We start from the raw sequence: 16,164 nt of genomic DNA, 5'->3' as shown, positions 1-16,164 counted from the left end.
TAATGAACTCGCCACATCAGTCCTCTTCCTGTGAGGCCTGGCATGCATTACCAATATTATCATAAGCTAGCTATTTCACAATCAGAGTTCTAACACCTGTGTCCCTAATTTTTTTGTATAATGTCCACACAGGCCTAGAAACCAATTCTGAACTAACTCCCTAGGTCTCTGCCTACTCTCTATAACAAATTTTCTCCTCCTGACTGGCAGGCCTTGGTTACCCGTTTTCAATTTCCTAGGGGTAAGATTTCTACAGTAATATTCCCTATGAACCTCTATTGGTCCATACTGGACGTAAGCCATTATTAATTCCTAGAGCTGTTCGAATGATATTGACACATGTATCCTGCTATATTCCCCTGAGCCATTTTCCCTGATCCATGGAAACCAGTAAATTTCTTATCTCCTGTAAGCAATTTCGCTAAAATTTCCAAGTCTCTTAGCTCTTGCTGAATTTTACCATTGAGTATTTGCCTTTCTGTATTTCCAGCTTAAAATGAAGGAGGTGAAGGCTCTCCATCTTGGTACTTATTAACTGTTTCTCCCTGCTGATCCCAATCATTGGTCCTGTATATTCTTTCCCATCCAGCCACCCCTAAGTAGGCTTGGAGTTTTCTGTTCTCCATTACATTCCTAGATATCTCCTAAGGGCCTGCGTGTATGCGAGGCCACACCTATGTCTTCCCAAGACCCTGCGCTACTCGAAATGCTGCACCATGGCAGTGGCTTTTGCAAGCGGGAAAGATCCTTTTAAAACTTTTAAACTCTAAAATCTCCTGTACTTGCTTTCACTCTGTTATTCCATAACAGGGATATTCGGTCCCCCACAAGCTGGAGGGTTCAGTCGCCATTAATCATTGTATGTTTGTTAACTGAATACAGATAGGGACGCAAAATGGTTGGGCGCCTGGTGGAAGACAAAGTAGCTCTGGGCAAGCTGGCACAATGCTTTAATCCCAGTGCTAAGAGACAGAGGCTGGGCAGATCTCAGTGATTTTTGAGACCAGCCTGGTTCCTAACGAGTTTGTCACACCATGTGACGACACCAAAAAAGTATTTGGTGGGGGGGGGGAGGGGGGGAGGAGCGAGAGCGCCCAAACACGACTGTTCTGCGTGAAAGAGTAGGTTTAGATGGAACTCGGGGCTCCGGGCTTGTATAGCAAGTGCCTCTTCCGTGAACTCACCGCCTGCCTTGAGCTATATCAGATTTTTCTCAAGACGTAAGATTCTGTCCGGGGAATAAGGTAGGATCAGGACGTTGTTCTGAAGACTGTTTGGGCAGAGCCTCAAATTTTGCCACATTACTGCAGTACTGGCGTAAACTGTTGTGGAAAGCAGATTACCAGAGGCTTACGTAGGGGAGGCCAGAAGTGGCCGTGGGAATTGTCCAGCCTGGCGGCATCAGCTGCTGCGCACCGCATCTGGTGTGTGCGCAGTGCGGCGGCAGCGCGGCGCTCAGCGGGCTGTCCCTGCAGACACCGGATAGGAGCAGCTCTCCTGCCTTCGCCTGGCTGCCCCAGTTGCTGCCAAACAGCCGGACTTCAGAGACTGCAGAGAGGAGACTTAGATTCGGAAGGAACTAGGAGAGGGGCGCTGAACACCTGCGGAACTGCAGAGGCTGTTGGCTCTCCCCTGCGCTCTGCTCCGCTGCCCTTCGGCCGGGTGTTGCTGTTGGACAAGGGCGCGCCGCAACAGTAGGAAAGCTCTGCTATCAGGTCGCACCGAGGCGAAAGCCCTCCTATCCCCACTTCTACAGGCCTGGGTCTGTGCTCTCCACCGAGGGTACAAGATGTGCAAGATGCAGTGCGCACGTGCAGTGGTAGTCCGCCGCAGCGGAAGTGGGCGTGACTGGTGAAGGCTTCGCAACAGTGCCTGCCATTTTTTATAAAGATTTTATTTTTATTATGTATTCAGTCTTATGTCTGCACGCCAGCAGATGGTACCAGATCTCATTCAAGGTGGCTATGAGCCACCATGTGGTTGCTGGCAGTTGAACTCAGAGCCATCTCTCCAATTCTTTGCGTGCCGTGCAGAGAGAGGATGCCATGCTCTCTTCGGCCACCGCCCCCAGCGCCTCGTGTACCACCTGCCAACGCTGCAGAGCCCAAGTCCGATGGCGTTCTAGCCATGACTTTTAAGACTTCCTCCTCTTTGTGGGACTTGGGCTGTATTTTTCTTGTAAATTGATTCTTTTCCAAAGCTTGATGTTAATGTCCCCAGAAGACAGGGCCTTTTATGCTACCATTGTCTCTGTGGTCAGGCTGCATGTGGTTTTGGCAATTTTTGTTTTTATAGTGTGGAAGGAGGGTTTGCCACAGTGGTGGGAAAACAAAAATGATTAGGGTAGCAGTGAAAAGCTGCAATGCTGGGGGTGGGGGGAGTTATAAATAAGGGGTTTTTCTTTTTCTTTTTTAAGGGTAGGGGGTGGGTGTATGGGCAGGGGGATTATATACTACACCTAAGATTACAGTAAAAATGGGGCTGGAGGGGAAACCAGGCTGACAACATTCGACAACTTGTTTCGCGCCAAATCCTTCTAGATAAGGACATACCGTTTTTGACTCATGTAAATACTAACTCTAGAATAGGCAGCCAGGATGGAAGTTAACACTGTAATTAGCTTTTTTTTTTTTTTTTGTATAAAAATTGTGTCATGATGTAATTTTTGTGGCGTGGTATGGTTCGGCTCAAGCAACAGTTTTCACAATGCAGTAAGTATCCATGTGAAAATCTCCATCCCTTTTACTGTATCTGTTATTTTCTGTGAAGCTGCGGGGTTGCTTAATTTAATGTTCTCTTACTCAGATATTGGCTGCCAGGATCAGTCTGTGTTTTATTAGTTGCTTCCGTGCTAGCTCATTCATTGAGGTCTTACGTGTAGGCGAAATTGAGGAATTCATTTAAAATTAAAACTGTTGTATTTAGACTGCAACAAGGTGGTATTGCGCAGAAAACCAAAGTGAAGGTTTTCATAAATCCATGTAGTAGTACCTCTAACAATGACCTCATTCTTGGCAAATTAATTAGTGGCTTCAATTCCATCTACAATAGGTATTTCCTATTTGGCTTTTTGTCTGTTTTGTTTTTTTTTGCTTGTTCTTTGATAATCCTAAAGCAAGATATTCTGGCGGAATCTAAAAATCAGCCATCAGAATGTAGTTTTATCGATCTGGCTGGGAAGACTTCTCATGCCAGATTAGATTTAGGTTAAAATTTCCGTTTGAGTTTGGATTATACCTGCTTGTTGACTTCTTAATCTATTTTAATCCTTGGCTGTTTTCTTATTAGAAAAATTTCAAAGATGTGCATCTTACTGATGTCCTCAATGGTTTAATAGTGGTTCAATGGTTCACTCAACTGAATTATAGTCTAATCTGTTTCCGTATTTGAAGTGGGGGAAATGCGACAAAATGGCCTTGGGCAGTGTGTACTGATTCCTTGAAAACCAAGTGAAATCTATATTGAGAAAATGGGAGAGTGGTTTGCCTTACTCCATGTTCACATCTGCTTCATTTATCTAAGGCTCTTTCAAAATAGCTGTTTTCTAGTAGTGCAAAAATACCCTTGGTGTCTAGCATGCTATTTTGAACACTGACGAATGTGAATTAACATGATTTCTCCTTCTGGGTGTCACATTTTCTTTTCTTCTTCCCAGTAACCACCTCTATCACTGTCTAATTCCGCTCTTACATTGTCCTTTTTTTGAAGACTGCGCCCCCTTCTGGCCATGTCCAGGAACAGGCCTCCCTTTAGCTCGGGCTCTTCTATTCTTCCTTACCCAGATCCACCCCCACCTCCTCAAAGGTGGGGGTGAGGAGAGATTTGTTTTAAGATTTTTTCTTTTCCCCAAATGGATAGATGTTTTAGTATTAAATTTAACTTTAGAAGTATAACTAAGTAGGGATATGCTTGCAAAAAAAAAAAAAAGTGGATGAAAATAATTTGGGTATCATGTCTGTTCAGCCTCACCGATGCTGCTCACAGAGATGTGGATGTGCTCCTCCTGCTTTCCAACTCTGCCTACTACGTGGCCTAGTAAGTTGTCACTGATTTAAAGCTTTTAGTTTTGTTTTTTGGCAAATAATTTGCTTTGAGAATTCCTAATGTTTTTGGTTGTTTTCATGTCTGTATGAAATTCCATTGAGCCCTTTAAATCATGTTTGAAAATTGAGTTATCACTGTTTCTGTTTAGTATCACTTGGTGTTCATCAAAACCTGGACCCTGCGGCCGTGCAACAAGGCTGGTCTTACTGTACTTTCCCCATTGTTAGCGAATTCCTTGCAGCTTTTTGCCATCCAATGATGCAGCTCTGCAGAGACACGGCTTGTGTGTGCGCATGCGCACGCCAGTATCTCCATGGTTACAAGCATACGATTATGTGACTTTCAGTGTCTCCTTGGTTACAAGCATATGATCAATTATGTGACTTTGGTGGTCTGTTAGCGCCATCTCCAAAAAGACAGTTAACCGTGTCACTACCAAAGCTGAAGTGCCTGTTTCTGGCGCTGTCCGGGATACAGATTTAACGTGTATATCCTAATTAAATGGTGCCATTCCTTTCGGCTTGTTTTGAGTGGCCATTTTCCTGTCGTTCCACAAGCCTTTTAGCACTGGCCAAGACCCTTATCTTTCTTAATTCAGGTATCAGACCCATTAGTCATTATTATTCCTTAACTAGGGGGTTCCAAACCAATTTTAACTAGGTTTGTTTTCATTTTGTTTATAAAAGTGAAATTATTTTTGCCTTGTAATTGATTTCCTTTTTGGATGTAAAATTTTCCATTAGTTGTTAAACTGCATGTGTTACCTTAAAAAAAAAAAAAAAGACAGTGTCTTCTGTCTATTACGTAGCCGTGGCTGTCTTGTCTGGAACTCACACAGATCCGCCTGCTTCTGCCTCCTGAGTGCTGGGCTGTTGCTCTTGATAGGTAGGTAGGTAGGTAGGTAGGTAGGTAGTAGGTAGGTAGGTCGATGTTTCACTTCATTCTAGAATGCATGCTGGGAAGATTTTATTTTAATTATATGTAACTTGTTACATAGTACCTCAGCTTTGGAGTCAAAGCCAAACAGACATTTGCTTTTAACTCTCTTTTTATTCCCTTTCCCTAGTTATGATGACGAAGTTGATAAAGTAAACCAGTATCAACGGCTAAGCCTAGAAGACCTGGAAAAAATAGAAATAGGTAAATGCAAACACATTAACTCACACAACAGATATTCCAAGCCACCTGTGGTGATGGACTTCCCTTTTTTTCTTCAGTGATGTGTATGGCTGCTTTCATATTGTGCCTTGTGAAGGTAACACCAGTGCAAAAAGCCTAAGCAATTACTACTGAAGAAGTGTTCTCATGGCCTCATTAAATCACGTTTGTGACAGAACAGAGAGCAGAACAGGGGTGCCTTGTTAGGGCTGGAAGACATGTACAAACATGAAATCTAATAATGAAACCCATGATGAACACATGCTATAAAACTTTTTTTTTTTTTTTTTTTAATGGGGGCTGGAGTGAGGTTAAGAGCACTGGCTGCTCTTCCAGAGGACCTGAGTTCAATTCCCAGAAACTACATGGTAGCTCACACCCATCTATAATGAGATCTGGGTGCCTTCTTCTGGCATACATGCAGGCAGAACACCGTATACATAAGAAATAAGTAATAAATAAAACAAACCATTTTTATAATGGGAGGTGATAGCACACACCTTTAATTCCAGTACTCAGGAGACAGGCAGGAGGGTTTCTGTGAATTCGAGGCCAGCCTGATCTACAAAGTGAATTCCAGGACAGCTAGGGTTATTACACAGAAACCCTGTCTTGAGAAACCAGAAAACCACTACACCCCCCCAAAAAAAACCTAACCCATTTTTACAAATTGCCATAAGCTTATAATTTATTTTTATTTAGATTCTGAAAAGAAATATGCTTACAATTAACTGTGTGTTTGAAGTAAAGGAAGAAAATGTTATATGAAAAAGCAAAATTTTAAGCATACTCATTTGTGTTAGGTCCTGAACCTACTCTTTTTGGAAAACCAAAGTTCTCCTGCATGCGACTACACTATAAATGTAAAGAAGCGAGTGGTTACTTCCACACACTGAGAGCTGTGATACGCAGTCCAGAAGAAGATGGGAAAGGTAAAAAAAAAAAAAAAGAGGAAAAGTAAAATTATTCAGATACAAATTTAGTAATAGTTTTGTGTCTATTACAAGTCTGTTGCTTTGGACACTGGTAGAAGAAATGACCTCTTGAGATTCAGATCTCTGTTCCTTTCTGAATGGATGGTGTAGTTTAGGCAAGGGGCTGTGTGGTGGGAATTGTAGTGTTTGGTCCTGAAGGAAGTTCTATGGGTTCTCAGGCTTTTCTCGAGGCAGACATGGACCACTACTTGTTCAAGGCTGCTATCCCGTGCCTCACACAGAGATTGGATCCCCATGAGCTCTAATTGCTGTTCATTTCGCTTTTTTGCTTTTGACTCTTTCTTCTGTTAAAAATCATCATTTACAACACTTTGAATTAGTAGGGTGGAGGATAGTGAAAAAGCAATAGTTCTGTAAGTTATAGGCAATAAACTAGTATTTAAATCTGTGGCCACAAGTTAAATATTCTAGCATTTGGGGAATTAGTAAGGGCTGTGTTTGGATTTCAGATACTCTTCAGTGCATTGCAGAGATGCTACAGATCACCAAGCAAGCCATGGGGCTGGATGTTCCCATAGTTGAGAAGAAGCTTGAGAGGTCAGTATCAAAAGAAGACATCATTTAGAGCCAGATCCAGCAGTGTACACCTGAAATGCCAGCATCTGTGAGGTGGAAGTGTTCAAGGCCAGACTGGGTATAGAGAGCCTGTCTTAAAACAGGAACAAAACCCCAAAATAGCCAACATCTAGCCAAACACCATTATAACACTGCTCCTAAGAAATATAATTAAAAACAACACCCAGTGTTGGCATTAGACTTATGCCGCCAGACCCATTTTATATTGTGCTGGAGACTAGACACATGGTATCTTGCATGCTAGGAAAATCATATACCAACAAGCTAAAGACCCTTTGGCTTTGGTGAGACAGGATCTAGCTTCAATTCTTGATCTTGCCTCAGCCCCAGAATGCAGGGATTGGAGTGCATACCATGACTAGCTGTGAAAATAAAGTTAGCACTCTGTTGATTGTAGATTCTGTTACTCACCCTGGAACCCCGAGGAAGATACTTAATCGTCACAGTCCTTCTGTTTTGTTACCTGTTGAGATAATGAAATATCAGAAGGGTGGCAGATTGAATGGTGATGTTCTTTGAGAAACACCTAGCACATAGTTTTAAAACCCAACTGGTACAAAGTCTGGTTGTTGCCTTTTCTTTTCATGCTTAGTTGATTTCCTTAGAAGAGGGTCTAGGATGTACTTTGAGGGGGACGGCTTCCCTTTTGTTTTCCACTCCCTTAACCCTACAGCACCTTAGAGACCTTATCCTCAGTTTAAGGGATTCTTAACAGATTCAGGTTTTTATTTTCTCAAGTGACGGGGTATTTACATTATATCTCAATATCCAGATGTTTTTAATGCAAATGCTAGCCTTTCCGAGTACCTAGCTAAGGAGTACTTATAAAAATTGTGATGAAACATGGCTCACAGGAATTAAGAGAAAGTCCTGTCTGCTCTGACCACAACTGATGCTTTTTCTGCTCTCAGTGACCAGAGGGCACATCCCAATACAGAGTATACAGAGGAAATATATTTTAAACATGAATTCCTATCCACAGGTAATTTCAGGTTTACAGTGTGTTCCTCCTCCTGAGCACTGGTCAGTCTCCATGGTCCTGCTCCACTAGGGTAGGTAGGTAGAGCTGTTCCTGTCCACTCTTAATTGTGACAGCTCTTCAGGTACCTACTCTTCCGGCAGTGCTCCTGTGGTAGGTGATTCTGCATGGTGACCTGAGGATAGACATGCTGAGACATTTGATGACAAAGGAAAACACAGATTAAGTATATTATATATCTCAGATCTTTAAAAATAAAAAAAAAATTGAGTTGACTGACCTGGAGCCATGTAGACTGCTTGGAATTCTGGCAGGTCTCCACTACAGTCAGCAAGTGCTCTCCTGGAGCCTTAGACCTGTATCTGTGGTGACAGTCACTGCACTTCTCAGAATGACAGCCTCATACCACATGAGGCCATGACTTTTGAAATGTGACTGGTCCCAGTTCAGTTATGCTGTAATCACATTACTGCACACTGACCATTTTAAAGACCTGGTGCTGGGGCTGGAGAGATGGCTCAGCGGTTAAGAACACTGACTGTTCTTCTAAAGGTCCAGAGTTCAATTCCTAGCAACCACATGGTGGCTCACAACCACCTTGAATGAGATCTGGTGCCCTCTGCTGGCATGCAGGCAGAAGACTGTATAGACTGTATACATAATAAATAAAATGTTTAAAAAAAAAAAACCTGGTGCTAAAAGTAACAAGATATGAATCTTTATATGTTGCGGTGTAGTATTTAGTGTATAAGTAAAACTTTAGTTACACCTGTTTTAATGTGTCTTCTAGAAAGATTTTAGTCATATTTTTTCTATGGTGTTTTAGTGTCATTTCCAGTTATTTGAATTTATCAGTTAGTAGTGCCCTGCTTCCAAGAAACGTGGGCTACTTATAAAGCATTTTCACTGATGTTAGTTGGTATGGGTACTTTAAATTCCATGAGGAATTAACTTGTTTTCTCTTCTAACTTATAGGAAAAGCAGTAAGCCTCACGAAGACATCATTGGTATCAGATCTCAAAACCAAGGCTCTCTGGCCCAGGGGAAAAGTTTTCTAATGAGCAAATTTTCATCTCTAAATCAAAAAGTAAAGCAGACCAAATCCAATGTGAACATTGGCAGCCTACGAAAATTAGGAAACTTTACAAAGCCTGAAATGAAAGTTAACTTTCTAAAACCAAACTTAAAAGTCAATCTTTGGAAGTCAGACAGTAGTCTTGAGACTATGGAAAACTCGGGAGTGATGGATAATCAGGTCCAAGGGGAGTCTGATGGGGACATGTCTTCAGATAATGATTCGTACCACTCTGATGAATTCCTTACAAATTCCAAGTCCCAGGAAGACAAGCAGCTAGCCAATTCTTTAGAGAGTGTAGGGCCAACAGATTATATTCTCCCAAGCTGTGGTATTATTGCTTCAGCACCTCGATTAGGCAGTCGGTCCCAGTCTGCCAGCAGCACTGATGTTAGCATTCATGTTCCTTCCGAGGCTACTGTTGGTCATGGAAATGGGCTTGCAAAAGGCCAGGAGTCTCCCTTGAAGAGAAGTCCTTCAGCTGACAACATACGCGTACTGATGGGCTTTGCCAAGCCTGTGGATGTTTACTGCCACAGATTTGTACAGGATGCACACAATAAAATGACTGAGCTGTCAGAGACCAGGTCTGTGTCTCAGAATATTGTGGAAGGAAATCAAAAGACTAACAATGTTTCTAATGAAGAAAACCAGTCACAGTCAATGGGACAGATGCCTTCTCGACCATCCCAGTTAAATGTCTCTTGTTCTTTGACAGGCCCACAGTTTTTATCAGTTGAACCAGTACATTCTGTGGTCTCTCAGAAGAGTCCCAGCTCCGGGTCTAGCCTGCTGGAATTAGAGGCGGGGCTTTGTGTGACTCCTTCTTCAGAGAGCAGCAGCAGCAGAGCAGTCTCTCCCTTTGCAAAGATCCGCAGTTCCATGGTCCAAGTCGCTAGTATTACCCAAGCTGGGCTAACTCATGGGATAAACTTGGCAGTGGCCAAAGTTCAGAAGAGTCCAGCAGAACCTGAAGTAGCTAATGAAATTCAGCAAAATGAACTTAAAAATATGTTTACACAATGCCAGACACGAATAATTCAGATTTAGATTTTTAGTCACAAGCCTATGGTTTTTAAAAATTCAAAATGAAGTTCTCACCCAGAAGGTTTTTGTTTGACTTTCTGAACAGGTTTTGTCCCAAGTGCTGGGATTAAAGATGTGCTCCACCACAGACCAGCCTTATGAGGCTATTTTAACCTGTACTGAGTTTAGGGATTGCAAATTCTAATTATGTTTATCATTGATTGTTTCCCAAGGAGTTTGAACCTGAGGAAATTTTCAAATATATAGACTCTAAGTACCATCCTGGACTGTAGGCCAGAGTAGCAAATACACCACAGAGTGGTTTGTTGGTCTCACTCGGGAAGGTTCAGGAAAGAACCAAGCTGGTGTTTGGAGGGGGAAGGGGAGTAGTCTGTGAAGCAGATGCAGTGTGGATACACCCATTTAAAGAATTAGCATTTTCCTGCTCTATCAGGTTCATTCCTGTACACTGCCTTTATGAGGGAAATTATACATTTAGATTTTAGTAACTTTTACTAGTGTGTAGAAGTACTAAATTAAAAAAAGTAGTCTTACCAGCTTAATCATTCTCGATGAAGTTGAGAATCAATAATGGTGAAACAACGTATTTTCATCTGATTGACCCCAATTTCTCTGATATTTTCTTCTCTCCCAAATACGTGAACAAACACTTGCTTCAGGAATATAAGATCATGTATACTGGCTGACTCTAGGACTCTTTAGAAATGCCAAGTTTTAACTCTTTCAAGGGGAACATTTAGCATCTCTTGAAGGTTCAAGAACTACGGAAAACCTCAAGTGTTGGTTAATACTGGTTTTACACAGTAACTGACTGGCAAGGATACTGGCCTCTTGTGTATCCCAGAGTAAGAAAGCAGTGAGGGCACATTCCAGGAGGTATCAATGTCTCTGGCATCCGTAGAGCCTTACTCTGGTGAAATGACTCTCAAATGAACATGATGTCTGTTGTCACTGTGTTGTAACTCTGGTAATAAGCATTCCTGCTTTTGTTATTTATTAGAAGTGTCAAGTCTTGTGACTATTAAAGTAACACTGTAATTCAAAGCATCACTGTGTGTGAGAATTTCTTGCATAGCATTTAATAGTAGTTTGGTTTTCAATCAAAGAATTAGTACATGCCAAGTCTGCCACAAACACTTGTTTTGAACCTTTTCAATTAATGTGTTCTTATTTTAAAAATGAAAACTGTATTTTCAACCAAAACATTAAAAACTGGATGCTGCAGTCTGTTCTTTCCCATCTTTGTGTTCAGGCTCTTCTGAGCAGCTAAGTGCTGATAGCTGAGTCAGGTGGGTTTCCTTCATGTGTTCGTTTCCACAGAGGTGACCCATGGGGAAATCTGACAACACAAGTGAAGGGAATGGTTATTTCCAAAGAGGTGTATAGATGAAGAGCTACAACCAGGACCATCCATTGTGTAGACATGGCAGAGATGATGCCTCAAAAGGCTGAAGGTTCCAGTCGCTTCTAGTTTGACTTGGGTAGATGCCATTCTGTGCTTCTAATTCATAAAAAATGCCCTCAGTACTGGTTATTTGGAAGTTTTATTTGCTGGACAAGGTCTCTCAAGGGAACTCTTTTGTAAGATCAAGCAAAGTTATGACTTCTCTGTGGTAAATTACAGTTTACATTGGTACAGTCTGACAAGATAAACTAAAAACTCTGTTCTAGGACAAGGAAAATGCATTTTCAAAAATCTACGTGAACATTTTATTTTCAAAGGTTTAAGGAAGATCTTATCTACCAGTTATAAAAATGAAAACCAGTTAGAATTCTAATATGAACATTATTTATATTAGCTTATAAAAATAGATTTGAGGCTAGGAAAATAATGCTGAAATGGTAGTTTGTAGTTCCTTTCATTGGGCTGACCCTGTTTCCTTGGTTAACAATGTCAACATAAGCCTCTTTAGTAGGAGAAAATTAAGGGACCATTTAATTCATTTGTATCCAAATTAATTCATCTTCATGTACATCATAGCTTAAAAGCAATGTTCTAACCTTTCTGAAGGTTATGCTATATTAATTTGCAAATGACAAGTAGTAACATTTGTTTATTTGAAAACATGCATATCAAGCTGGGTGGGTGTTGGTGGCGCACGCCTTTAATCCCAGCACTCTGTAGGCAAAGGCAGATGGATCTCTGTGAGTTCGAGGCCAGTCTGGTCTCCAGGGTGAGTGCCAGGATAGGCTCCAAAGCTACACAGAGAAACCCTGTCTCGGGAAAAAAAGAAAGAAAAAAGGAAGGAAGGAAGATATGCATATCAAAATGAATAGGTCTGAGGAAAACCTACCTGTGACTATATGGCCTTTACTATACTAGCAAATGACGTTACTCATCTAACACACGTGGAAACCATCTGACAAACTTACATTAAAAGCTCAAAATCCAGTACAGTCATCAAATTGGCTAAATAATGAGAAAAATTATTAAAAGTACCCACCCCCACAGGCTAAGAATGTAGCTTAGTTGTAGAGCACTTCTCCAGCATGTGTGAGGGGCCAGAGTTCAATACATAGCAGAAGGAAGGAAGGATTCTAACCCCCCCCCCAATCAAAGTTTACAATTTAAATAGGTTTTTTTGTATTTTCATTTTCCATGTTTGGGTAAGGTTCCATGGGGTAGCATTCCCTTCAGAGTCCCTTAAAATGACAGTTCCCAAATGCAGGGTATGAGAAAAGCTAAGGACAATGTGGTGACCTTCACAAAGCTGCATTTATTCCAAGGAAAGAAGTCTCTTATCTGAGTGTCCTTTTATGAAAACAAAATGGTGATCACAGTGATTTTTTTTTTTTCCCCAAATGACTTGGCAAATTAACTGGCCACTCTACCCCAGAGATCTCTGGAAGTATTACTAGTCCATTAAATTAAAAGCTGGGAACCCCTGCCATGGGAAAGCCTAGTTCTGCAGGGTATTTAACAACTGTAAGTGGGAAAAGGTTTCTATGGCCAGGTATGTAGAAATGACACTACAAGAGTTCACAAGAATCAATGGCAAGTACATTCCGACTAGATACACTTAGACCAGAGCCATTCTGCATTAACACAGAGAGAGAAATGTGAGGGCACAGTTCTTCCAGTAACTGTCTTCAGGCGAAGCTGGTACTTCAAGAGTCTGGCCTAAGATGGAGCTATAGCTAAGGAGATGGTATGATCAGCAACATTATCATAATTAAACCTTTAATATCAAAGACATTTTTGTACATCATAACTAATTATAAAACAAACTCCAAAACTCCATAAAACCAGTAAGGTAAAAGCCCTTACAGAGAATCATATAAACTTTAGGTGTCACCAGGCTTGATTTCAGGAAAAGTCATTGTTTTTAGATACAAATTATCTATAAAACAATATGTTATAAACGAATCTGAATTGTACAGCATGGAGGCTATAGCTTGCCCATTCTCTTCTTAAGTTCAGAACTCTAAAGTTCATTCCCATTCACACATTTGTGCTGCTGAAGCCTGTTTTTTCTGGAAGACTCCAGCTGCTTTGCTCTTAGCCATCGTTCTCTTGATAGTGTTGTCTGACCAGCACTCAGGGACAGAAACCTGGTTTGAAATTTAAAAATTACCTAGAGTTAGGAAGATTACCTTAAAGTTTTAACAACTAGGAAATCTTTGAAAGCCCATCAGAAGCTACACATGAGCAAAGGAATCCCTGGAGAGCCAGAATTAGAGGGTGCTCAACTCTTAAAAGCTTAGAGAACAAGACTGTTCTCCTGCTGAGATCACTGGCAAATATGAACCCTCAATAAGCACTTTCATTAGGTAGGCATTCTTTTTTTTAGTGATTTTTAATATCATACTTTTTTAGCATCCCGACCACAATTTTCTCCCCTTCCTCTCCACCACCACCTGGCCCTCTGCACCAATCCAACCCCCCACTCCTCCTCGGTTTCTATTCAGAAAAGAATAGGCCTCCCATGATATCAACCCAACATGGCATATCAAGTTACATAAGACTAAGCACCTCCCTTCGTGTTAAGGCTGGGCAAGGCGACCCAGTATGAGGAAAAGGGTCCCGGAAGCTGGCAAAAGAATCAATCAGACAGCCCCTGCTCCCACTATTAGGGGTCCCACAAGAAGACCAAGCTACACAACTGTAACATATGAGCAGAAGGCCTAGGTCAATCTCATGCAGGCTCCCTTGTTATCAGTTCAGTCTCTGTGAACTCCTATGAACCCAGGCTAGCTGGTTCTGTGGGTTGTCTGGTGATGTCCTTGAGCCAGCCCTCTGGCTCCTACAATCCTTCCCCCTCTTCCACAGGATTCTCCAAGCTCCACCTAATGAGTTTTCTTTTTATTTAACTTTTTCCATGTCTGTCCGTGTTTGTGGGAAGCCCAGGTCTGACATCAAGGATCTTCCTCAATCACTCCCTGCCTTAGTTGTTGAGGCAGGGTATCTCAATTGAACCCAAAGGCTGGCTAGTATTACTAAGCTAGTCAATTTGCTCTGAGACTCCTTGTGGCCATGTACACCCAGATTTCAGGTGTATCTGAACTTCAGTCCTTAGGCAAAAGCTTTACCCATCTGCTCAACTCTAGAAGGTGTCTTTGAAGGAAAAGTTCCTTTGTTTTTAGAAGTCTGCCTTAGCCTCAGTAGTAGCACACAACTTTAATCCCTGCACTCGGGAGGCAGAAGCAGAAGCAGAGGCAGGAGGATCTGAGTTTGAAGTCAGCCTGGTCTACAGAGTTCCAGGATAGGCTCCAAAGCTACAGAGAAATCCTGTCTCGAAATATAAAACAAACAAAAAAGTCTGCCTCGGTTAACTGTTGAATAAATCAGAATTGCATACGGCCAACAAAAAAGGGGAATACAGATGAGCACACTTACCGAGCCACCACAAGCAACTGGTGGAGGTCATCAGCTGTGATACTCTGAGGATCATTTTTACGCATTTCCACAAAATCATCTTCAACCGCCTTTATCAAAAGAGTAATATATTTGTAAAAGTATTGCTTCAAACCTCTTTAAGTGCATTTCAAACTATTTCTTTATTGTTGTAAAGAAAAAGAAACATGGTCCTTGACTGAAATAAAAATAGACGGACAAATAAGCCAAGGAGGGTAAAAAGAGAAAGAACCAAATATTTAATCTCCATTACAAAATGCAACATGGAAAACATTCTACATGCAGCTGTGTCCCCCTTGAGAATGCCAAGCAAGCACAGAAGCCAGCATCTTCCACAGTGTGATGCCGTGCTATTGTGCACACCTGAAAGCTGAGAGAGAAGGATCACAAATTACAGGCCTGCCTGGGTCCAATACAGCAGAAAACAATGGCTGTGTCAAAACCCTGGAAACTCCCAGTAAATTGGGGATCATTTATACAAGAAAACAGAGGCTCTTGGTAAGAATGTTGAGTTCTGTGACATTTCAACTTGTTTTGTTTTCATACTCTATACCCCACCCCAGGTGATGTCCTGGAAAACCAACAGCCTGGCAGCCACTGGGACAGCAGAACAGGCAGGGCCAGAGTTCCTTCAATACCTTCAATGTACCAATTACAGAGAACTGCTACCCTGATCTGCAAGGCTGTCTTCACTTAATCGAACTTGAAGCCTGTAATAAATGTTCTACTATTGTTACCGTTAATATGTTGCTGTGCTTGCTATATAAATTAAGCTCTAGAAACGGTATGTCTCAGCACTTAGGAGGCAGAGACAGGCAGATGTCTCTTTAAAATAAACATAAAAGAGCTCAGTGGCAGGTACTTAACCCTGTGAAGGTCCTGGGTTTGAAACCCAGTATCATAAAACAAGAAATGAATGGAAAAAAAAAGAGGACTGTTCCAGATAAAAAGCTTGAAGAAGCTGTCATAGAAGACACCCTCAATCATCACACTAAAGGGTCCTTCACGTGGGAACAGAAAGTCTTGGTAAAGGCAACCACACAGAGAAATGCTGACTAGTGTAAAGCTAGGCATGGTGATGTCTGCCTATAACCCCACATTCCCTCCAAGTCTAAGGCCAGCATGGGCTACATAATAAAGCCACAAATGACTTAGAAAAAGCAACAAAAAATGTATTTTCTTGTTTAACCTTTCACTCTTCTGGTTTAAAAAACAACTGCTCAAAGTGATAATTATGTGTTATGAGTATATACATACAAAGATATAATCTGTGAAATAACAACATGAATGAGGGAATGAAGAACAGATTGGAAAGAAGCAAATTTTTATGTATTAATGTAGTTAAACCATCTGCCAATACTAAAAAGTCCAAGGCAACTGCTCATCTCAACGCTCAAAAACTAACTTGATGAGGTAGAAGCTGAAGATAGGAGAT

General features: G+C 41.5%; 2 protein-coding genes across 6 annotated transcripts in view; one reads left to right on the top strand and one right to left on the bottom strand.

Moving 5' to 3' along the window:
* Inpp5f (inositol polyphosphate-5-phosphatase F) overlaps nucleotides 1–10,921 on the top strand; it is a 110,671-nt gene extending 99,750 nt beyond the window's left edge. For 2 of the 3 annotated variants that reach the window (XM_027404454.2, XM_027404453.2), the window contains 5 exons: nucleotides 3,964–4,035; nucleotides 5,111–5,184; nucleotides 6,006–6,134; nucleotides 6,647–6,734; nucleotides 8,728–10,921. In XM_027404454.2, the coding sequence (XP_027260255.1) occupies nucleotides 3,964–4,035; nucleotides 5,111–5,184; nucleotides 6,006–6,134; nucleotides 6,647–6,734; nucleotides 8,728–9,877 (1,513 nt within the window). In that variant the 3' untranslated portion in view covers nucleotides 9,878–10,921. The remainder of the gene's footprint in view (nucleotides 1–3,963; nucleotides 4,036–5,110; nucleotides 5,185–6,005; nucleotides 6,135–6,646; nucleotides 6,735–8,727) is intronic. The other variant, XM_027404455.2, reaches the window with a different exon arrangement.
* Nucleotides 10,922–10,929: 8 nt separating this feature from the next.
* Mcmbp (minichromosome maintenance complex binding protein) overlaps nucleotides 10,930–16,164 on the bottom strand; it is a 52,780-nt gene continuing 47,545 nt past the window's right edge. For 2 of the 3 annotated variants that reach the window (XM_027404458.2, XM_027404457.2), the window contains exons 15-16: nucleotides 14,712–14,800; nucleotides 11,402–13,426 (exon numbers count right to left, since the gene is read on the bottom strand). In XM_027404458.2, coding sequence (XP_027260259.1) covers nucleotides 13,300–13,426; nucleotides 14,712–14,800 — 216 coding nt within the window. In that variant the 3' untranslated portion in view covers nucleotides 11,402–13,299. Of the gene's footprint in view, nucleotides 11,214–11,401; nucleotides 13,427–14,711; nucleotides 14,801–16,164 lie in introns of those variants that run through there. The other variant, XM_035442174.1, reaches the window with a different exon arrangement.

This window comes from Cricetulus griseus, chromosome 3 (genome assembly GCF_003668045.3).
Source record: "Cricetulus griseus strain 17A/GY chromosome 3, alternate assembly CriGri-PICRH-1.0, whole genome shotgun sequence".
NCBI lineage: Eukaryota > Metazoa > Chordata > Mammalia > Rodentia > Cricetidae > Cricetulus > Cricetulus griseus.
The sequence above is the reverse complement of the archived record's forward strand: the minus strand, read 5'-3'. Positions and strand labels throughout refer to the sequence as shown.